The sequence below is a fragment of the Scatophagus argus genome, chromosome 9, assembly GCF_020382885.2.
Source record: "Scatophagus argus isolate fScaArg1 chromosome 9, fScaArg1.pri, whole genome shotgun sequence".
Taxonomy (NCBI): Eukaryota; Metazoa; Chordata; class Actinopteri; family Scatophagidae; genus Scatophagus; species Scatophagus argus.
The window spans coordinates 9,914,044-9,936,966 of NC_058501.1; the positions used below are offsets into that span (position 1 = coordinate 9,914,044).

At 39.1% G+C, this 22,923-nt stretch overlaps 2 protein-coding genes across 4 annotated transcripts; both read right to left on the reverse strand.

Moving 5' to 3' along the window:
• Window positions 1–1,030: 1,030 nt before the first annotated feature.
• On the reverse strand, window positions 1,031–11,696 carry LOC124065020 (terminal nucleotidyltransferase 4A-like). 2 transcript variants are annotated; one of them, XM_046400023.1, is made up of 12 exons: window positions 10,755–11,696; window positions 10,154–10,277; window positions 8,512–8,558; window positions 7,064–7,184; window positions 6,848–6,955; window positions 6,637–6,765; window positions 6,087–6,300; window positions 4,699–4,825; window positions 4,464–4,588; window positions 4,151–4,332; window positions 3,828–3,965; window positions 1,031–3,620 (listed from the first exon to the last, which is right to left on the reverse strand). In XM_046400023.1, the coding sequence occupies exons 1-12, from the start codon at window positions 11,450–11,452 to the stop codon at window positions 3,174–3,176; spliced, it is 2,460 nt and encodes an 819-aa protein (XP_046255979.1). In that variant the 5' UTR covers window positions 11,453–11,696; the 3' UTR covers window positions 1,031–3,173. The 2 variants fall into 2 exon arrangements, with proteins under 2 accessions (XP_046255979.1, XP_046255980.1); XM_046400024.1 differs by having other exon boundaries at window positions 4,485–4,588; window positions 10,755–11,695.
• Window positions 11,697–12,631: 935 nt separating this feature from the next.
• Window positions 12,632–22,887, reverse strand: ice1 (KIAA0947-like (H. sapiens)). Of its 2 annotated transcripts, XM_046400153.1 has the most exons (20): window positions 22,560–22,887; window positions 22,325–22,383; window positions 21,438–21,549; window positions 21,222–21,298; window positions 21,086–21,123; window positions 20,908–20,990; window positions 20,692–20,768; window positions 20,458–20,495; window positions 20,292–20,374; window positions 20,160–20,196; window positions 19,928–19,984; window positions 19,725–19,802; window positions 19,207–19,577; window positions 16,305–18,800; window positions 15,677–15,845; window positions 15,206–15,366; window positions 14,699–14,889; window positions 14,438–14,538; window positions 14,229–14,327; window positions 12,632–13,460 (listed from the first exon to the last, which is right to left on the reverse strand). In XM_046400153.1, the coding sequence occupies exons 1-20, from the start codon at window positions 22,647–22,649 to the stop codon at window positions 13,279–13,281; spliced, it is 4,599 nt and encodes a 1,532-aa protein (XP_046256109.1). In that variant the 5' UTR covers window positions 22,650–22,887; the 3' UTR covers window positions 12,632–13,278. The 2 variants fall into 2 exon arrangements, with proteins under 2 accessions (XP_046256109.1, XP_046256110.1); XM_046400154.1 differs by lacking the exons at window positions 22,325–22,383; window positions 22,560–22,887 and adding an exon at window positions 22,169–22,318.
• Between the last annotated feature and the right edge of the window lie 36 nt (window positions 22,888–22,923).

Below are 22,923 nucleotides of genomic sequence, written 5' to 3' on the forward strand. Positions count from 1 at the left end.
GAGTGACCTGCAGATCAGATTCCCTCAGTTGTTTAGGAGGGCATACTTTATAACACTTTGTATAATTTTCCCTGCTTAAAAGCAAGTATTTGATTGTGATTTTGTGTGCCTGTGTAGTTCAAACCTTCGTAAGTGTTCTATTTTACAGAGAAATGCCTGCTTTCCAAACTGCAGATCTCAGCAAGAAGCTTCTGGTTGGTTGCCGCTTCTTTTTTCCCCCTGAGCAGGGAATGGACACGCTTTTAAATATACACACACCCTGTTGCTACATTAAAGATTGTCAAGACAACTGCTGCATGCATTGGAAACTGGATTTTTCATCTGAACACTGATGAGACTCTGTGCGTGCATGTCACATGTGCATTTGCGTCTGCAAAATGTCATTACAGGATCAATACAGCCCTGCCCAACTAATCTGGTTAATATATCCCTCGGGAACAAAGAGCTAGCTTTTAACAATATTATGAACTCTAGCCTGTGCCAAAGTATCACCACTATTTAATCTTCAATAAAGACATATTCAAGAAAGTGGATGATGACAAGGAGGCATGATCTAATTTCCTTTAGTCAGCTAGTTCAAAACAAGAGGGGGTAACGGGGGGCTTCAGTGAGAACCTTTCCCCCCTTGGTTTTAGAAGGAATAAAATGACGATGATTCTAGACACCAATTCTCAGATGACTGAATCTTCTGGAAAAGTGACTTTGTTTAAACCCTCTCCTCTGCTGCAGACAATCTGTAAGGTAATGGATTACAACTGAATACATCTAAGCCAAGCAATGATCCACCAGTGCCACCATCAGAGAAAATGTGGAATGGCATAAAAAGTAAGTATCATAACACAGTGTGAAGTAGAACTATAAAAGAACTATAAAAACTGTTGTCATGACACAAGATGACACAACCAACTGAAAACCACATAATTAAAAATCAAAAGTAGAAAATGTTCTCCTCTCAATAAAATTTTGTGTTGAGCTATATAAAAATATTCTTTAGCACAATGCAAACACAATTTACACAAAACTGGAAAAGGAGTTTTAAAATGTTTATTAAAAAAATAGAAAGACTTACATAAAAAAAACAAGGTTTACATCTATATGACAGTAATTTGCACACAATCCATCCTTAATTACACACAATATGAGCTGGGGATTTGGTTTGTGACAATGTTATGCGACAACCCATCAATTTCCTCTAGATGGCTTAATAATGAAAGCCCACTGAAAAGAGGATAATGCTACCAGTATCATGTTGAGTCCATCAGAGGCATGCATGGTAGTCCAGTAATCACAGACTTTTGAAACTTATGATAGATTTGGTTTGGTTAATGGCCCTACTAAAAGACCTGTAATGGTGAATCTGTGACATCCCAAGCTCAAGTTCACTTATGGATTGTTGCGTAGATTATGTAGCTTTGAAACCTTGTCTTAGAAATACTGTCTTTAAATATGTGAGAGGAAAATCTCTTACACAACCGGTTTGTAATGATCACCTTTGAAAATAAAAAATAAAAAGTGAAATGATGCTAATGCTATTGTAGAGTGCAGTAGGAATCTACTACTGGAGCATCAACCTATGAGCTGCATGTAAAAATGAAGCCCAGTAAATCTGGCAGTGCTTTTAGAAACAAATAGATAATACAGACAGCTGGCTACATACAGGAGAAAGGGCAGATTTGGTCATTAAAGAAGGCAGTTAAACTGTTGCTGTAACAGAAATCAAAAGGAGATATAAGGCATAAAATAAGCATTTTGCTGGTAATAAGTAGCACCAACTATTTTTGAAATGACACTTAGGAACATTTCTAAAGGTGCATTTCCCCCATTACAGCCTACAAGAGGAAATACACACAAATAAAAGTCAAACTACTGAATAGAGTGATATGTTTAAAATGAGAACTAGTGGTGGAAAACATTTGGACAGGCAGTTGGCAAAAATTCAAGTGATCATAATTCAAAGCTAAACTAAACATGAATAAAATGTTGGCATTGTGGGATTTTTGGCACATTTCTCTTGTTTCAATACCAAAGCTCCCCCTTCTGCTGGGAGTACATACAAACAAACACATTCCTTCAAAAGGCCCTTAAATCCATCTATTGCACAGATCAGTGTAGTCCAGAGATAAGGAAAAGCAAACTTATAGTGGGGAGAACCCCTAAAATAAAACTAAAATGTGAAATAAATTAAATAAAAGCAAGTCATTATTGCACATAAACGCAACAAACATAAAATAAGGTGGTAATGTTTACAACAGTTTACAAAAACAAAACAGAATAGTGGCAATGTGAGCAAAAAAAAAAAACCCCTCTGTGACAAAAACAACAAAAAATAATGACTAACAGAAAAACAAACACTTGGTACATTCAAACAAGTCATCACAGTTTAAGCACTTGAGACGAGGTCCGTTTTGTGCAGTCGCATCAAAAAACATCGAGACAGCGTTCCGCTGCATAGGTAGAAAGGTAGTGCTTCACTTCAGTCCAGAGTACAATTTGTAGGTGATAGTCCAAGCTGAAAGAGTTCTCAATTAAGAGCAGAGCCAATAGGGTTTTGCATTCAAAAGACCAAAATGAGCCTAAAACCTGATCAAAAAGGCCCAATAAGAGTCAAAACTTCAAGACAGGTCAGGTTTGATAAACCAGTTCAATGCCATGGCACATGATGTTGCTTTTTAAAGATAATCGAGTTGCATGGAAATTCAATACTTGACTGAACTCTTTAGCTAACCAGCCAGAGTTTTTAGCAGCTGGAAAGTGACACTTTTGAGAAGACCCAGTCTGGGAATGACTAATTCTTCGGTCGACTCCAAGTCTGTGCTGGTGTGCATCAAATTCAGAGGAAGAGCTTCTGATGACCATCAGGCCACTGTAACAAAATGACTGACGAGACTGTAGGTCTCATCTGCAAAAGCATTGTAGCATCACTTGGTGGTTACACAATGCTAGCACAGACTGATCATTAGACGCCTCAGCAGACTACTTCGATTGACTAGAGAATTCTAGGATGAAATAGATGCGTTTTTGAAAGCCTCCAGCGGGAAAAAAAAAAAAACAAAACCAAAAAAACAGGTGTATTGCAAATCATTCACAGCTTCTCAACACTGATAAACATGATGGGCTAAGCGAGGCCTTCAAAAACCAGTGCCTGTCAAATTGAGACATGCACCTTCAGTCTTTCATCTGCTCTGGTTAAGAGCAGGAAGGCTTTCCCTCTTTCTACGTCGCCAGGTGTTACGGTTGTACTGCTGCTGGTTCCTGAAACCTGGTGCCATGTTATGACCCTGTGGAACAAACCGCCGCTGGGGACTGAAGTTACCTTGAGAGGGGTTTTGACCTTGGACGCTTCCCCCTTGGTTGTGCTTGAAGCCAACTTTGTGCGGCTCAAGTGAGCTGTGGGAACTGGCTCTCATTGTGTAGGTGTGGCTCTGTTGCCTTCCTACCTGAGGATGGTGGAGCTGGTGAAAGGGGCTGGGAAGAGGGCTTGTGGAGTTAGTGTGCTGGGAGACTTGCGTAGCTTGTGCCATGTTTCTGTGTACAACATTGATTGAAGGTGTATTCTCATGGTAGAACTGGTAATCAGAGAGGGTGGGGATGGATAGGTTTTCTGGGAGAGACATCGGGACCTAGCAAAATAGAAGAATATGAAATCAGAGATTGAGTTCTTGAGGTAACGTTTCAATTAAAAATTATACATGTCAAAATTATGTTTGCTTGACTTTTTTATTTTAGAACACAAAGGAAAACACTGATCACTGTCAGAATTAAGAAAATATTAGCCAAGGTTCATGTTTTTTCTGCAACATGATAAACAGACAGACGGACAGACCGACCTGAGGCGTGGTGTGGATAAAGCCCGTCGGATGTGTGGCCCTCAGGTCCGCAGCCATCTGGATTACTGAATGGACTGAAGCCAAGGTGAGGGGGTGGAGTTGGATTGCAGCATTACTGCTCGGCGGAGAATCAGATTCCTGCAAATACAAGTAATTTTCACTATGATTACATCATTCTGACAATGGTTTTTGTTAACATTAAAAATTGAATTCACAGGTAATGGCTTAAGTCTAAGTGTCTCTAAAGTGGTTGCAAACCACTGAGAATTAATGATTCACTGACTAAGTAAATTCTTGGGTAGACAAATATCCTTTGGTCTTACTATGTCACTTCCGGAGGAGGAGAGCGAGCATGCGGAGGATGATGATGAATGGTGTTGAGGGCTTGGGAGAAAGACTGGAGAAGGTGAGGGGGAGTCAGTACTCAGTGGGGAGGAAGTGTCCGTCCGATCCTCCACAGAAACCAGCATCAACTTGGCAAGGTCCTGCTCACAGGTCTCTACATCTGGGCCCAAACAGAATATATCTGGTATGTTCAACTATTTGACTATTGAGATGGGGAAAAAATTTCACCATTTTCTAGAATCATCACAAAATACAGCCCCAGACCAAATGTTACTGAAAGTAGATGCAAACCTGAGGCTGCAACAAAGTTACCATGGTTCTCCAGCTTGGCATATTGTTTGGCTCCCCACTTCTTGATGGTCCAGTCCCTGTAGGCCAACACCTCTGGGCTGACTTTGATGATGCGTCCTAAAGTGCTGTAACACAGGCAGTGGTATAGTCCATAGTATCAAGACAAATTCGTGCCGTGTGTTGAGAAACGTGTTACAAATAGTCAAAAAAACTTTTAATTAATGAAGAAGGCAACCTGTGATACTCTTTGTTGGGGTAAGCGCATGCAAGAGGAGACACACCATGACTCAGCACCATGTAAGCAAAGTCAAACACCTGCTTGACTTGCAGAATGCCATATGAACTTCTGCCCACGTCGTTCCCTGTGAAGGTAACAAAATAAAATAAGGACATCACAAATAGCTGTGTGCACTGCAATGTTTACTATAACCCTAATTCCAAAAAATGCTGTGTGTAAGAAAAATAATAATTTCACAATCCTTTAAAACATATACTCAAAAAGAGTACAAAGACAACAAATTCAATGTTTTACCTTATCAACTTGATTCATTTTTGTTAATATATTCTTATTCAGAATTTGATGCCAGAAACACACTTCAAACAAGTTGGAACAGGGCCAACAGAAGAAGGAAAAAAAAAAAAAAAAAAAAAGTTGATGAATACTCAAAAAACACCAGACACACTCCACAGCTAAACCAGTCAATGTGTAATGCCAAAAAGGGGCATCTTCGAAAAGGCTCAGTCTTTCATAAGCAAGGATCTCTTCCCTTTCCTACAAAGCCCTATGTGACCCAGTTGAAGAACAGTTTTCACCTCAACTGAAGCTGAATACACAGCACCCACTTGCCTCCATCCCCTCACCACAGCCTACAACTGAACACGGTTAAACAAACACACATCGGCTGAATTACTGATCTCACCTCTATCCCTCTTTACAATATCCTCCTTGCAACAATTCTTTAATTACCACACTACTGTGGCATTCCCAGTAACTGGACATTACTGGTATTTCGTTCTTCTGTTTTAGATGTTTTTTGTATCTTGGAGTGTCTCTGGAGAGATGTTCCCCACATTGTGCAACACAGAACTGTATAAAGGATATAACTACACAGGCACAGGAACACTTTGTAAAACCATTGTTGGTAAACACAGCTTGTTTGCAATCACTGTAGCACTAAAAGAGCCTGACCTATCCTGTTGTAAAGCTGAATTTTTCCATCGCATCACAAATCACAAGGACTTAAGTCTTACACAGTACACTTAAATATCAGTCAAGATGATGTGACTGGAAGGCCTGACAAATATTTATAATTCTAGTAAAAATGTAGCATATTTGACACAGTGTCAACTGTTTTTTGAAACCAGAGCACCGACTGTCTCACTGAATTACAGCGGTCGATTTGAATCCCTTTTTCTTTTATCCACATTTATTATGTCTGAATTTGTTTTGCCAGTAATTGCACAGATGCTCTTTGCCATTTTAACACCAACCCCATGTGATTGCACTGATAGCAGATGCAAAACGTTTCCTATTACACTGATGTCATATCCATACCACTGATACAGATGGGTGAACTGATGTGGACTCTCCCATTTATTTGTCAATTCAAATCCCAATCTGACCTGGCTGTATTGGATCTTCGATGCAGAGCATGGATGGCCGGTTTCCTATCCCCATGGCTTTGAGCATTTCCTCCTTGGGCAGGTAAGCCCCTCCATTCTTCACCCTGATGCCTGTCTTCATGTAGTTAAAACCACGGCCATACAGCTCAAAGAACTCAATCAGCAGGAAGCCCAGGTTGATATTGGTCCGCCGCGTGTCAATCCGAGGGTGTAACTTTGATTAGTAGCACAAGAACAACGTTACTCATTACACCGTGTAACCAAATTCTTTCAGCCTGAATGAATTCTCTTATGGACTGCATAGCAGGAAAACATTCAGTTTTGCTAAACATGAATTAGTACTGTGCCACTGAACTCACTGACCTGAGCAACTGAAAGTTGCTATGAATAACAGCCATTGTAATTGAATCAGAAATTGAGCAGTTAGACTGCATACTGCCTAAACTTGAATTATAAACGCATGAAAAGTTTGAGATTACAACATCTGCAGTGTTTTAGAATAGGATAAAAAGACATTAATGGTAGATGTAGCTTGTATTTCTTTGTGTACCTGCAAAAAACTGATGGCCATTAATATAAGGCTGTAAGAGCTGATTCCCCCAGTGAAGACTTCATTCAGGTCCCTCTGTAGTAGAAACTGCTTCAGGACAAAGATCAGGGGTGGCAGAACAGTGTACTTCTACAAAACAGAAAGACAAACATTAAAAATGACTATAACAGGTCACGTTTGTGTCATAAATGTCAAGTGTTAAAAGGCTTACCTTAAGATAGCTTTTGATGAACTGTGCTGCTTTAACAGCAGTCTCTACATTGAAGCTGATGTCGACTTTCACCTCAGTTTCATGGTCAGTGAGCTTGATGATTGGCACCTCAAGACAGGTCAAAAAGAGTAAACATTTCGTATAAAATTTTTACTTCTAAATATATCTCTGCAGGTCACCAAGGTAAAAAGACTCTCTCTACTTCTGGTGACTTACTGTAGCTTTGTCGAGGACCTTGATGGGATATGGGCCAGCCACATTGTGTTTTTTCAGGGCCTGTTCAAGTTCCTGCAGTGGGGGATGGTCCCACTTTCCAAACACCACCAGGTCAATGTCACTAAGAACCAAAGCACATTATAAGGTTTATTTCTCAAATATTCTGTCAATCAACGAACATATTATACCCCGATCTTCTGTTGTTAAACTAATTGTGGCTTTTGAAAAATTGTGCAGGTCTGTAGTGTATGCTCAGAGGCCAATCCACTGGTTCGACAAAAGGTTCTTGACCTACTCCTAATGCAGAGTGTCTTCTAAAAGATTGTGTAGCAAGGAACTCATTCAGTAATTTAGTTCATGATCTTTGAGATGTGGTCCCAATTCATAATCTATACGTTTTTGATCAGAGGTTCGTGACTAGATTGGAATGATATTGGAATGATCACAGCATTAAAAAGCTATTGTATGCCCCACTCTAAAACGCATTGTTATTTCTGCTAAACTGACAAATTATTTCCAAAGGAAAATGTTGAAATCAATCTCTTACTGCTCATATGCATGCCAAATATGTTTAAATGTCAACTTTTTCAGATATTGCTCTGTCATCTTCACAACAACTGGACCTCAAGCAACACGTTATATACACAAATACCAGATAGCATGACAAATTTAATTTGATAACTTAATTATTATTTAAAAAGTATTTAAAATGTGATGCAACGGTAGCTATGTTACTGACTTCTGTATGGTATATGACTGAAGCCGTTGACAGAAATATTGCTCCCACTTCCTAAAAGCCAGCATGTTAATGAGACATTTCAAAAGAGGGTCATCTAAAGATCAGATTGTACAAGAAAGAGACACAAATGCATCACAGTATTTTGCATCTAATATGGTGGTATTGACACAGATGCTAAGTGCTGATCTATTATAAAATCAATTAATGATGTGCGAGTGCAAACAATTTTTGTGGTAATAGAATAATATAATCAATCACGTTTTCATTTCCTTAGATGGTACTGACTTTTTCTGATGATGTCAGCAGTCAGGAGGATTGGTAGGAAGTTGAAAAAAACAAAAGTAGAAACATCCAAGAAAAGAAAACAGAAATGCACCATCCATGTTAAAAAATAAATAAATAAATAAAAGAAATCAGTCTTTGATCTTAGGAAAAGTTCTGCCAGTACAGAAGTGATGTTGTTCTTGTTCCCAGAGGAGAGTGTGTGCAACACGTATAACAGGACTTTGTGACTGTGTTGATAAGTGATGATGCTTGACAAATTTTGCAACAACATGACAATAATGACAAAGTTTTCCTTTGGGGACATAATTTGCAATTGAAAAAGTAATAAAATCACAGTATGGTATCACAATACTGAGCATGTTGCAAAATGCTGAAAAAGCACAATACTACGATATTGCAGGACCACCTCTGACAAACATGTTACCTTGTTGGAAGATAAAGTCCCGTGCTGAAGCTGCCAAATATCTCCACCTGCAGAATGTAAGAGAAACAAAAACAGGCTTGATTCAAGTCCTAACACACTATTGGAATATCTCGTTATTATATCTCGTGTTTCGGCTTGTCTGACATTCATGTATGTTGGCAGTTTGGACGGTTAAGAGAAACAGGGTTGAGATTTACTGTACTGTCCCACTTCTGAACATTCTTCCATCCCTTATGCTCATTCTGGCTAAAGTAAATAAAAAAAAGACAGTGTGATCAAACTGAAAATGTCACCACATGTTCCCTGTTTTCAACAGGTCAGGAGGCAATATAAAATAGCTTAACAAATATTTGGGAGTTCAGCAGATGGCTCTTGTGAAGCTTGTATCCCAACCATACCTACGACCTGTACAGATAAACTTGACATGAAAGAAAAGCTGATATTCACATTATTAAAACATGTGTAAAAGTTCTCCCTTCTGATTAATCCCAAAAATAACAGAACTTCCTCACTTGCTAGCAATATGCAAATAGATTAAGTAGGCCAGTGACACATTACCAACTGAACCCAAATTAGAAAATATGGCTACAAGAGGGCTTAACATTAAAGAATATGAATTCTATATTTCATATCATACTGAAAACTGACTCTGCCAAAGTTAATCACAGTTTAGCTTGTTTTCTGTAGAGTTTAATTCTGTACATGTTAGTTTAGGCTCCCAAATACTATAAAAAGCCTAATGTTAGTTTACATATGACAGCGATCTCTGTAGAACATAGGAAGTATTATTCTCTGTAGAGTGGCATTAGATATTATTACCAACTGTGGTCTAATGTGTACTTAAAGGCTGAATAACTTTATTTTCTGCCTGGTCAGGGACCATAGCCCAAAAGCAGATGAATATCCATATTTCTACAGCTTGGAATAGCAAGACAAAATGGTCTTAAGAAAAGAGAGAAAACTACAGCCAGGCCCAGTGGGACCTTTCTGGGTTATGATTAGCTCAAAATGTTTATAATGTTAACCAAGAAATGCTATTTATTAGAAAGTTCACCGTCTAACATTTTGTTGGCAAAACACGATGGAAAATAATTCACTAATGTTACTTTGGGAATGCAAGTGACATTAACAGTGAGGACATCTGGCCAACTTTGGAAGTCCAGTGTAAACTAGGTTGTTGATTGCCTACATTGTGGCAAACAAGATACGCAGAGTGCTGTGAACTTCCAGACACACTTACTACTGAGTTTAAAAGACAGTAATAGTGATTTACACAGTGCATGACTGCTTTGAAAAGTGCAATAAAAAGGCCAGTGCAAGAAATAAAACATCTTATTTAAAATAAAACCTGCAAATCAAATCCAAACTCCAATGTACAAATATATTCTAAAATGCATTTCCCTCCATTTTAAAAGTGACCAGAGATGATACAGATTATCATCTCTTCTCTAACACTGTATCAAAGATATAGCTAAACTGATTAGCTTATGAGATTGTCTGCTCTGAAAGTGCCCAAGTCATTCTTCTCTTTCCATGTCTTACATGCTGTGTAGACTACACACAGACGGGGCTCACAGGTTGAGTTACAGCCCCGAGCCTGTGCACAGGGACAGGCTCATCTGTATAGCCCACTGACACTCACCCGTGCTGTGGGCCACAAGTCCTTGATGACACTTTCTATCCTGTTCACAACATCTCTTCTCATGGCCTCCTCCTCTGGTCGCGGTGAGATAAAGTTGAAAAAGTCCACTATCTCTTCATGAAGGCTGAAAGGAAAGAGGACACCTAGAATCATGGACTGTTACAAAAGAGGAAAAATGTTTAAAGCATGGGGGGGGGGGAGACAAACAAACAAACAAAACAGCAACAACAAAAAACAGATTTGTGCATCTGTTTTTTTTCAACACATCTGTGCTCATTAAAAAGCAAGCACTTTGGAAAATGTTTTTTTTTTTTAAATAAATAAAGCAACATCTAACTGACATGCTTTTTAAATAAACCCATACTTTTTGCTGGAGTTTTGTTTATTGGTTTTATTTGACTGGATGTACATTTTTACTGCAACGTGGAGGGGACAAAATGGAACTGTCAATATTTTTCATTAATATTCCATTAACCATTGCTAATTTTGAGCGAACTGGCCTATTTCTTAAGAACTATAAACCCCACTCTGACAACCCTTTAACGACTGTAATAATACTAAAAATAATAATAGTGTTTATCCCCCTCCCCCATGTCCTCACCCATTGATGCCCGGGCTGTACCGCCTGGTTTTCCACAGGCTACAGGAAGAATCTACATAGTGTCCATTGCAGCCGTAGGACAGGAGTGGGTTGATGCCGTGGAAAGTGTTGGCTCTGTTCAGATGCCTCCTGCGGCCGGATGAATGTGACCGATGGTGGTGGTGCTTGTTCCCATGCTGATTTTTCATCCCAGTGGGGGTGTGGCCGAAGGATTGTTGCATGCTGCGACAGTGTTGCTGAACAGTGTGGAAAGGCGGAGGGGGTTGTTGCCGCCTGAGATTGTTCTCGTTCAACTCGTGCTCACCGTAGTGTAAAAACCGGCTTGCCTCTTCGGCGACGTTCAAATTGTCGATTTGCAGAGAAGAGCCGGAGGGCGAGGAGCTTTCGGCCTCCGAATCCAGAGAGGAGGAGGACGGCGACAGCGAGCCCTTCCTCCGGACACTTCCCCTCTCTCCACCGCCGTCTCGCTCGGGCAGTTTTCCAAATACAACCCCCGGCGGCGGAGCTACATTTTTGCAGTACTCGCCGTTTGAGTCCGTGGAGTTAGCATTTTGCGTTGCAAAGTTGCGTTGGTGGTGAAAGCGGTTGTCGATGCCGGAGTTCGCTCCAAATCTCTGAGAGGTTTCCCAAATGTGCATCCACAGGGAATTGGCAGGTCCTTTCTGCTCCAGTTGGATCCAAGCGGTCCCAGGATCCATTGGATTCGAGTTTTACCGAGAGCCTCTTCTCGGGAAAATGGCGAGCAATTTGGCAAATAAAACACTCTGCACTCAAGGAAACAAATAAATCCTACCGCGTTGATTTACTTGTTATCCTCGAAGTGCTTCATGTCTAGAAATTGGTTTGGTTTTTCAAGCGGTTCGCCCAACTCCACTCCCCATGCAAACCAGCCAATATGGCGCACCCAGCAGCACGGATCAGCATCTACGCATGTCTGAGGGATTTAAATCTGCTTTGAACACACCCCTCGGGACTGAGCGATGCGTCAAGTCCGACACATACAGGCTGGAAAACCCGGAAGCTAAACAATTTCATTTTTTTCCCCCGCTGAAATATCATATTAAACCACACATCAAAGGCAGAATTGCAGAATATCACATTTATACAATATGTTTTATACAGAAGTATCAGTATTTTTGTTTGTTTCCAAGTCTCGCGTATTTTTCCCTTTGAGTATTACCATGTCCATTTTAAAGCTGTTGGCATAGAAAGAAGCATATGCCCTCAGTATCTTCACATTGACTAATAACAAAGACATTGTGGAATTTTAGATTGGAATGGCTGCTGTATCATATGTACAAATATCTCTTTAAAATATCTTGCAGAATCACAGTTGAATAAAAGATAACTGAGAAGCAATTCAAGAAGTTCTTTCCACCTCCATAACTCAGTAACAAAAATTATTTACTTCATCATTTATTGATGGTATGGGTTTTATTTATTTATTTTTTATATAGTCTGTCTAAAATTTTCCTTCTTATTTTTTATGTAATTTTATATTTCAGTAATAATAATAATTATAATAATGAAAAAAAGATTTTCTTGACATAAGGTGGGCTTTTAATTTGAAGACTGCTTCCGGAAGCTTTTGTGCGTTTCACCACACAGAGCAGACCGCGCAGGATCAAAACGTGATAGTTGTAGTAATTTGGTTGATCATTAGTCTCTTTTTTTTTTTTTTTTGACCTATTTTGATTATTTTGTTAATGTTGTGAGCCATTAGGTATAAACAGATGTCTTTTTTGAGAAACTGAGATTTTTGATTTTCCATAATTGTTCTCACAGGTGCATATATTGATGTAAATGCACCTTGGGTCAAAATGCAATGTCATGGCTTTACAATATTTTGCACTGAAGAAGGTAAGGAGACAATTAAAGTGCCAAAACAGACATGATTTGGTTCAATAGGTAGAAATTTTAATTTGAAAAATTAAATAACCTGTGAAAGTCTAAACTGTACAAAACATTTACTGTGAAATCTTAATTTTCAGTATTACAAATATTTACACTTAAATGAAAGAAACATTTACAGCAGTGCCACCGGTAAACAAGAGCAAACACGTACATGTTTTACACGTACATTTTCGAGCATGACCTGAGTATAGCAAAAGGCAGGGGATAATGCTAGTGTGTTTATTATAGGGTGTGGATAGTTAAAAAAATTTTGACAACCAAAATTTACACATCTAACATAAAAAACTGAAACATTTGCTACAAAGTCAGACATGTTCATTTTGAAGTAGAAGTGCACATACAAAACAAATCAGAAAAACAAACTGTCTTTGACAATACATGTCAACATTTCAGAGTTACAATGACCCTTCCGATACCCTGCATTAGGAAAAGAACAGATCAATCTGTGACCAATCTAGAAGCCAAGTGGTAAACATCTCTATCACAGCCAGTCAGCAAGCTAAATGAACTTTCATGAGGTGCACGGTGGGATATTTAGTCACCCTGTCTTTCCAACAGGTACAGACTGATATGCATGTCCAGGTGGATTTGTGCAGCATGTGTGTCTCTCTTAACTCTTGACCTGTCTGCAGACAGAGGCTAACTGGTTAATGTAGCTGGTAACAGCAGGAGGGACGCTTTGAGATGTCTCTCCCCTCCACCCTGCCAGGGCATCCAGGGCTTGTTTGGGGTTGCAGGGAGACAGGTCATAGATGCAGTAGATGGCTGCTAACTGAACCTCCCATGGGACACCTAGGGAGAAAAGACATGATAAGAATGGAATTGTTAACGCAAATATATTTGCTGGATGGGTTTTTTTTATTACACATGGGAACTTTATATTTTGGTACAATTCTGAAAAACACAAACTAATGTAGTTAAACATGCCAGGATGAGATGTAAATTCTGGAATCTGCTTAAATACACAAAGGTTAGCAATTGTGGGCTCACACATGAAAAAGATAAACATCAGAATATTGTTACCTAACAGAAAACATATGAGAATAATAATGATAATACGAGCCAGTTTGCAGCCTTACATCTCCAGGTGGGGCCATTCTGACTGCTGCTAAAGCTAAAGCTTTAAAGCTAAAGGTTTGCACAATCTGTGACTTCTTCAAACTAATTCTCAAAGTCTTGCTTTTATGTGATGTCATCTTTTTACTCTTTCTGAAATTCTTTTTATTGCTTTATTATCTTGATTTATTTCCTCTCATTTGATGTCGACTCTTATTTGGATTGATTTGCTTTCACGCAAAAGAATAAAGACAATATCTTTATTCTTTTTTGTATTTATTATGATTATTGATATTTTGTTCCCTATTTTTGCCTTTTGTGTTTTGTATACTGCTTTTGTTTTCGTCAAAACACTCTGTTCTGAAAAGGTGCTATATAAATAAAGTTCTTCTTCTTATTCTCATTATTAGGTGTGGGTGAGATCGGTGGCAAAACACATAAGTATTAGTTACAGCTAAACTGAATTATGCTGTAATCAACAGCCACAGCTCTCATATTTCATACCTTCAGTAGGTCCGTGCCTGCCAAAAGTGTTGATGATGTTGGCAACAGTAACCACAGAGGAAACACACTTCTCTTTGATTCCCAGCTGACCGAGGCGTCCTATTTAAAATAAAAAGACAATAAAATTCTCAACTGTCCTCCAGTGATTATTAAATTACACATCATCCAAATCATAGTTATTTCCCAAGTACGTTAAGAAAACGACTGACCTATGAGTCGGAGTACAGTGGCGACGACCACATCAGAGATTGGTGCTTGTTGACTTCTGGGCTGTGTCACCCAAGTGTTCATTAACGGCCACAGCTCCTTGCTGTCAAAGCAAAGGAACAGATACATACACACAGGGTGCTTGCTTAAAAAAGGATAATGGATGGATATTATTACGGTATTTATGCTTTGTCTGCAAATCTACTGGGAGTTAAATTACACCATTAAGCACTACAAGTTCAAGCCAGAAAAAAAGAACACACCCCAATATATTGTCATAGGTCCACTTCCACTTCTTGTGTGTACAAAGGAGGTATAATGTGTAGATATGTTCCCAAGCCTCAGTTCCTAGGTCATCCCCGTGCCGGCTGTGTTTCGTGAAAGACAGGTTTACCCCTGACCTTAGACCAGAGAGTGTTTTGGAGATCAGCTCATCAATGCCACAGGGAGGACTCTGCAGAGATACAAGAAGATTAGGTCTTAGATGGCTCATTCTACTTAATTTGAGACAATACGGATGGGCAAGCATGTAGAGATGAGATGATGTGATAAAGAGAATTACATGACTGTAAACTGAGGTCACACAGGTTAGAAATCAAACAGGCAATAAAACAAAAATGCCCTTAAACGTGTCAAAAGTTTGCGGGAAATTAACAAAATGGAAACCTTTTTTTTACTGATCCCAGGATATATGACGGACAAGTTCAATTTGAGTAAAATAAAATATGCAACACGAGAAATGTAGAACCACAGCTCTACAAATATTTTACCTTTTCCCAACCAAGGAATGCTGAAAGGGAGCTGAGGAGGTTTTCTTGTGCTTTCAGTTTGGTGACAGTATGCATTGCCTGACACAGAAAACTACTGTGTGAGAGAACACTGGGCCATGTGGTCACCATGAACAAAATCAGCTTAGCAGAGTCTGGGAAATCTGTAGTATCAAAGACACAAGAAAGAAGAAGTGTTAATCAAATTTGAGCCTCAGTGGCACTTGGGGTAGCAAAGAGTACAGTATTTAGAGTCTTCTTTAGTTTCTGGTAAAAAAAAAAAGTCAAACACACAATATAAACAACTGAACTTGACTTGCAATGAGAGTACAGAGGGGTAGAATGAACATCTATGTGCATGCAGATAAAAGACAGTTAATTAGTAAACAGTAACAGTGGGTAAAAATACCCATGTGGGAGTATCAGTGTGGGTGTGAGGGCTTTAAGAAATACAGTATGACACAAATCGCAAACCTTCTGTGAGAATGCTGTAGGCCAGGATGTGAGCCTTCTCCCAGTCCCTCTTCTGTCTGCAGATCCCCGTGTAGACTCTGCAGAGGGCCTGCATATAGTTTCTGCTAAGATCTCTTTTCTCCGCTTTTAGTTTGTTCAGGATGGCGAAAATCATATCATCTGCCTTATGCTGAAGAGAAAAGTGATAAAAAAAAAAAAGCAAACTAAATTCATTTCACATGGACACAGACTTTTGAAAACGACACAATTCATCCCATGAGGTGCTGGCAGGGATACTTTATCATCAGAAGGCTACACAAAAACCACTTGCTTTCTTGATTTGAACTGTAACACCGATGCTGTTGTTACAGTCACATATTTACTTCCTTCCCATAAAGACTATGCTTACTGGTATAAGGTCTCTTATTTTCTTATCCAGCTATAAGTAAGTTATTAAACAAGGGGTGTGGGGGTGGTATTCACTTTTACAACAACTAAAGTACTGAGGGAAAGAGCCAATTCTGTCGATAAGAATACACAGAAAAATGTTGTAGCAATAAACATGTATAGAGTTAAACATATTTTCTCAGCAGATGAAAATGGCGAGAGTGAAAAAAAAATTAATATACAAATAAACCAGAATACTCACAAAGTTGCTTTGGCAAATCTCAGAAATAACCTCCTTCTCCTCATTTCTCAAAACAGGCTTTTTGGGCAGGTTACCAACATACAGGTGGCTCTGGATCACAGGCAACAGATCAAAACACTGGTTTTCAATCTTCTTTAAAGCATTAACTATCAGCTCTGCAGGTTCTCCAGCTTCCAGGGATGGAGAAGTTGGTTCATTTGTGGGCTGTCTGAGCCCCAGAGCCTGGGGTGATGTGGTATCCTCTCCACTGTTTGAGGAAGAGGAAGGCACCTGCTTGCGACTGACATCAGGGGTGCAGTTATCTAGCCTGAGACATTTGCTTTTTTTAGGTTCAGGCAAACTTATGGAGTGTCTTTTTTCTCCTCTCATCTCAGTCTTGGTGAAGGCCGTTGAAGTGGAGTTAATAGTTTTAAAGCCAGACACCTGACTGATGGCTGTTGTGGGTAACGTTCCATTCCCTGATGAACAAATGCTAAGACTCACATTCCCTCTCAGAATGTTCAGAGTTCGTGCATGTGCTGAGAGCTCTGGGTACATGGTGTCGAGAATCCTCACTGAGTTTTCCTGAGATGGAGAGGAGGAAGACGATGGGGAAGAATTCATGGCTGTTGAGGGCAGGCGACCTGGGACTGGCACAGCATGTTTTGGAGTGGCACAGCCAAACTGAAGTGGTGATGAGGGGACTCCGTTTGAAGGGAGTGGACTGTTCAGAGATGAGGAACTCAGCTGGTGACTGTTGGGTGTCAAATGGGCCTGTACAGGAGCGGTAGGCGAGGCCATTATATCCATGGGTGAAGCAAATGACAGTTTTCCAATAGCCTGCCTGGGATTGATTGATTTGCACACCTTTGGAGGGGTACTGACTGGGGTTAGGAGACGAGGAAGTGGAGGGCCCATTTCATAGCGAACCTGGCCTATGCATTCTGACTGAGTTGCAGATGAACCCTCCACTGGGCTAAGTTCTTTCTCTCTGATCACATGTGGGCTTTGTTTTTCAAGCAAGTTTGTATGTGGTTCCAAACATTTATTTTGTCCACTTGTGGCAGCAGCACTCTGCTTTAATGAGGTAGTTGGACTAACAGTGCCTAGTTTACATTTGCTCACTTTATGGTTCCTTGCTCCTATGCTATTCTGAGACAAGTCTTTGACAACAGCCACTTCAGTGATACCTTCTTCCTTTAAATTGGTTGCAGGCCGTAGAGTTTTTTTGTTCGTTGAAGTGAGTTCAGTGTTAAAGCAGACATTCAATTTTTCTGGGTTTGGGTGAGTTTCCAAAGCCTGTAATTTTACAGTGGGAAACAGGCACAAAGGACTCAACTTCCTGCAGAGAGAATGTGTATTTTCTTTCAAACATTCACAGTTAAGAGTTTTTGTCTCTTGAGAGTCAGAAGGGGAAGGTCCATCGACTGCTGGATTTACACTGTTTGATGTTTCTATGTCAACATTCTCTTTTGATGGGGCTCCTTGACCAGGTTCCTGGTCAGCATGCGACTTGGCATCTTTCGTCTTCAACAGTGGAGACTTATGAGGAACTGGAGGTTTATTATCACCATTTGACACAGAGGGAGAAGTTGTGACATCCGCCCCTCCGGTTTCTTGTGCTCCATTCCCATCTTCCTCACCAAGAAGTTTTACGGATGCATCATTTTCAAGCCTCCCTTCAACATTTTCATTTGAGACATTACTGACGATTTCACTGCTGTTTGAGGCCTCTGACACACTTGTATCTGTGCCAAGACACCTTTTATTTTCCCAAGGTCTCAAGGCTGTGGCATCTTGACTGCGCTGTCCCAAACCATGAGAGTCCTGATGAATTTTTCCCATTTCTGAACAGTTTTCTGCATTTGTAGTATTAGTGTCGCTGGCAAAGTCAACAAATGTTGTGAAAGTAACAGGAGCAGTAACTACCTGCACATCTTTGACCTCCTCAGAGATTATAGTCGTATCATTTCTTCTCTCTGACTCTCTAGCATCAGGAGTGACTATTTTGGTACTATCACCACCACCAGGGCTTGCGACTACATCCTTCTTTATAACAGTCTCTGACTGATTTTCCATGACCTTTTCTGAAGCGTTTTTAATTTCATTAACACTGCAGGATGGCTTTGAGGTGGAAGAATACGATGGTGGTGATGATGATGCTGATACTAAATGCACAGTTGCTGACAACTTCTCAGTCTGCATGTCTTTCTCAAGATGCATTTCTTTGCCACCTGTACTGCTTCGGTCTTTCATTTCACTAATGCCAATTGACTCATTTAGTCCTAGGTCTTTAGAGCAATTTCCACTGAAAATGTGTTCTACTTCCTGAGTTGTGATGACTGACAAGTCCACATTCTCCTCCATTGGTACTGCAGAAGATGTTGGGCTGTGGCTTGACACTGATGTTCTGATGAATAAGGACTCTTCTTGTTGAGGAGGGACAGAGTCATTGGAGAGTTTGAGATGGTTTTCCTGTTTGGCAACATCTGTTTCCATAGATTCCATCTCTGTTTCCTGATAAAAAGAGGAGAAAAAGGATATTATTTGCAATAAGATAGCTTTGTTGTGACAAACTGTATGTTCACAAACATAATTAACATGTTTGAGACACACAAGAAAAATCTGTTCTTTTAGGGTCTCAAATCATAATATTTAAATTCACACTATCCGAGCACCATTTTGTTCAATTATGAATTAGAAAATACTATCAAATTAAGTTGTAAAATATTTTAGTGTAAACTAACCACCAGTGTCTTGAATCATTAAATAAAATGCTTATTCATTCATTGTTAGAATAAGAATTCTTGTATCATATACATAATGTAATAAGGGGATGGCATACACCATAAATAAAAACAGAGCATGCTGACTATTAAAAAGCACTTTCATGATACATACAATAACATAACTGAGTTCTCACCAGATTTGGTAGTGGTGATATGCAGAGAGGCATAGGTTTGAACAACGTCAATATCTCCTCAAAAGATAAGTCGGAGCTGCTCAAGTCCGAGGTAGACTCCTCAGATTTGCGTTCCACTGACAATCTCTTGTTCTTTTTGGGAGTATACGTTTGTTTCTTGGGACTTCTTGACTGCAGAGGTGTTTGATGTTTGATGGCTGTCAGCTCATGAAGAGAAGGCTTTGACTGTGTACAAATGGCAGCTGCCTGTATGGGGTAACTGTGGGGTTCACTGGTCTTGTGAGAAACAGACTGGCATGCGTTACTCCTTTGAGAGCGCAGTCGGCTTTGTGGAGAACAGGGTGGAAACTGCTTGGACTCTGAACTGGACTCTGGAGGAAAAAAAAGAGAGGATTGCGAGCATGTTAAAGGAACTATAAACAAGAAGTCATTGGTGTTATTTGAGAGTGAGGACACTAGTTATGTCAGTAATACTACACAGATATACAAGAGGGACGATGATGACGATGATGCCTCACCAGGTAAGTCTAACAGGTTAGCTGAGTGCTGAGGTTCAACACACGCCCAAAGACTTTGGAGAAGTGTCCGGAACTTTTCTGAAAAACATGCACAATCACATAATGCAAATGTGAAAATGACAACAATCTGCTTTTAGTAGTGATGCATGTAATTAGCTTGTCAAATTAAAGTAATTAATAAAAAAATAATGCCAAGTGCATACCTTTGTCAACTTTATGCTCCTCACATGCACTTGCTTGAGTTGATGTGCTCCTGTAGTCTGGTAAGAAATAAATCCGCTATTGTTTCAATTTGAATTTAAATGTAATTTTAAGTCAGAAAATAATGCTGCTATTATCTGTAATAATACAAAATTAAAAAAGAAAGAAAACTGCGGTCATTTGGAAAAACTCATTTGAACGCCGTATTTGTAAATGAAGTTGTTTCTTGCCTACCTTTTGTCCTTTCTCTTTCAAGTTTCATCAACCTGACCTGCAAATAAAATGAAATTACCGTATACAAAATTAAATAGCATTACAACAAAACAACCACCACCAATTTGCCATTTATAAACATCATTACTGCACCTGGAGATCATCAATATTTCTCTCTAGAAGGATCTTTTCTTTGGTCAGCTTGGATATTTGATGATTCTGTTGGCAAACTGAGTCTGAAATAAACCACCAAAGAGTCACTGTTGTGGAACATGAAATATTTTTTAGTATTGTGTGAAATCTAATTTTCGGTACCAACCTTCAAGCAGTCTAATTTTATTTTCAAGTTTGTCCTTTCTGTTGATGAGAAAACAACATGGAGCCTTTCAACATAATTTGTTTTAAATAATGTTCTCATAAACAAAAGAAGACAAACAACAAATCATTACTAACCATAATGAAACACATAGTTAATTAAACTCTAATAACAAATAACACAAAAACACACACCAAACCAAGACACACACTGTGACTTTAAAGTGTAGGATCTTACATGCTTGACATCTTGGCTTTCTCCTCCATTAGTTTTTCAACTTCATCTGCTTGGGCCTGAGATTTCTTCAAGGCTGCCTGAAAAGGTGAAAATTTACAAAGATGTTGAAGTTTACGGAGCTAGATATAGATAGAACATCGCCTATTCGTTGTCAATTGTGAGATCACAGCTTATTCAAATGACTCAAGTGTATCTGAAGAGTACTTTTTTGCTTACCTGCGTTTTCAGCAAATCATTTTCTACCTCTGCTTTTTCCCTCTTTAGACGTGCATTTTCAAGCGTCTGTGTTTCTTCCAGTTCTAAGAGTTTGAAAGACAAATTAATGCAATCAAATTTTTTTTTAATATTATTCAACTTTTCACCGGCAAAAGTAGAGCATGCGATTGCACATTACCTTTCACATCCTTCAGCTGGTCTTCAAGCTTATTTTTCCTGAGAGATGTTAAAAATACAGGTTAATATTTCACCACAAAAATATAATTTATCTGCCCTGTCATAATAAAACACAACATGATATTTTTAACTCTTACTCTGCCGTTGACTTGCTGTTTTGCTGCTTCAGTTTTTCCATCTCTTCAAAAATCTGTCCATAAGCTTTAAGAGCATCCTACAAAAGATAAAAACGTTTGGCAAAACTCATTCAGAGATAGTAACTGTATGCTCTGGCACCAGTTTTATGTGACCGATACAATACTATCATGAGAAGCAATATCCTTTGCAAGGGATTCCACAAAGAAATAGCATACCTTTTTTTCTTCCAGTTCTGCTTGCACAGATTCATAATCTGCTGTCTTTTTCTCCAGAGTAACCAATCTGATCTGCAGCTGTTCCAGCTGTTGCTGAAGCCTAACTGAGTCACTGCATAAAACATGTTAGGAAGATGACTGTATTAAAGGTAACATATCATCGGTGAGCTAAATCATGTTTCATCATTCAACAATTCATTTACATTCAAACTCAAACTTTTCATCAAAGGTGAAGATAAATAGTGAGGTTCATTAGTGAGCCCATTTCCTTTGTGAAACATTCTCTTTGAGACATTTTCAATCATTCAGAAACCAGATGGACAAACTGGTTTTCGTTGATGTTGTGATAAAAACATATGCAGAGAGTAGGAAAAACTTTATTCTGGTTTTGGTGCTTTTGGAGCTGTCAAGGAAAACAGTACCAGAGCATTCTGAAACAAACGTTATGTACTAAGTTACTGTTATCCATTTGGAGAAACAGTGACTTATAGTTTGGGGATTGCAATGTTGTCAACATTTTGATTGCAGTTAGCACTTAATAGTGTTGTCATTATGCGTGACTGCATTTAGTGAAAGAATTCAACATTACATGGCTCAAACGTTACACTACTCAAAAAAACTTCCCACTGACAACACATACTGCTACCTTAAGAAATGTTTGGGAACAAATGAATAATTAATACGTAAAAATTATATGCACGTTATTAAACTTAGCTAAGAACATCACGTACCGTGGGTTGAACAGAAATCTCAGTAAAATGTCTTTCCTGAAAAATGGCCGTTGTTGTTATTATAAAATGTCTAACTTAACGTCATAGCTAGCTAACTGTAATTTCTCAATTTCGAGACGTGACACCATGGCTATGAACAGAAAAGGCAACACTTACTCTGAAACCGTTATCTTCTGTTTAAGTGCCAAAAAAGACGACACATATTCGTTCAGGCTCTGGAATAAGAGGCGCAGAAAAACAAAACAAACAGGACAATTACTAATTTTCAACACTTTCATTTGACACAAAACTGACGAATAGTGTCTCAAACACCGCAGACTTGTTATGTGGATTCTACTAAAATAAAAGAAAACTTTTAAACGACTTTGCTGGCATGGAAAGATGATCTGACCTGGTGCAAAACAGAACAGTTCTGACAGTTTCCAACCGTTGCGTCTGCAGCGATCGCTACCGTTCTGGATTGACTGTCTCCCGGCATCATGGTAAAACAGATTCCGAAACTCGATAGCCGTTATTTTATATCAGATAATAACAATCATAACGAGGTGAAACAAATACGACACAGGTTCAAAACAACTTCACATTTTCGCGTCTCCCACGTTGACCGAGGACCCAAACCAGGACCCCACAATAGGAGCTTCCTGAAATGCCGGTTAAACCAAAATTAAATATTTCTTTCTGCGATATAAGCACAATGAACTTATGCCGATTAGAATAAAACATGTTTCCAGTCACATATATTTGATTTTATTGTT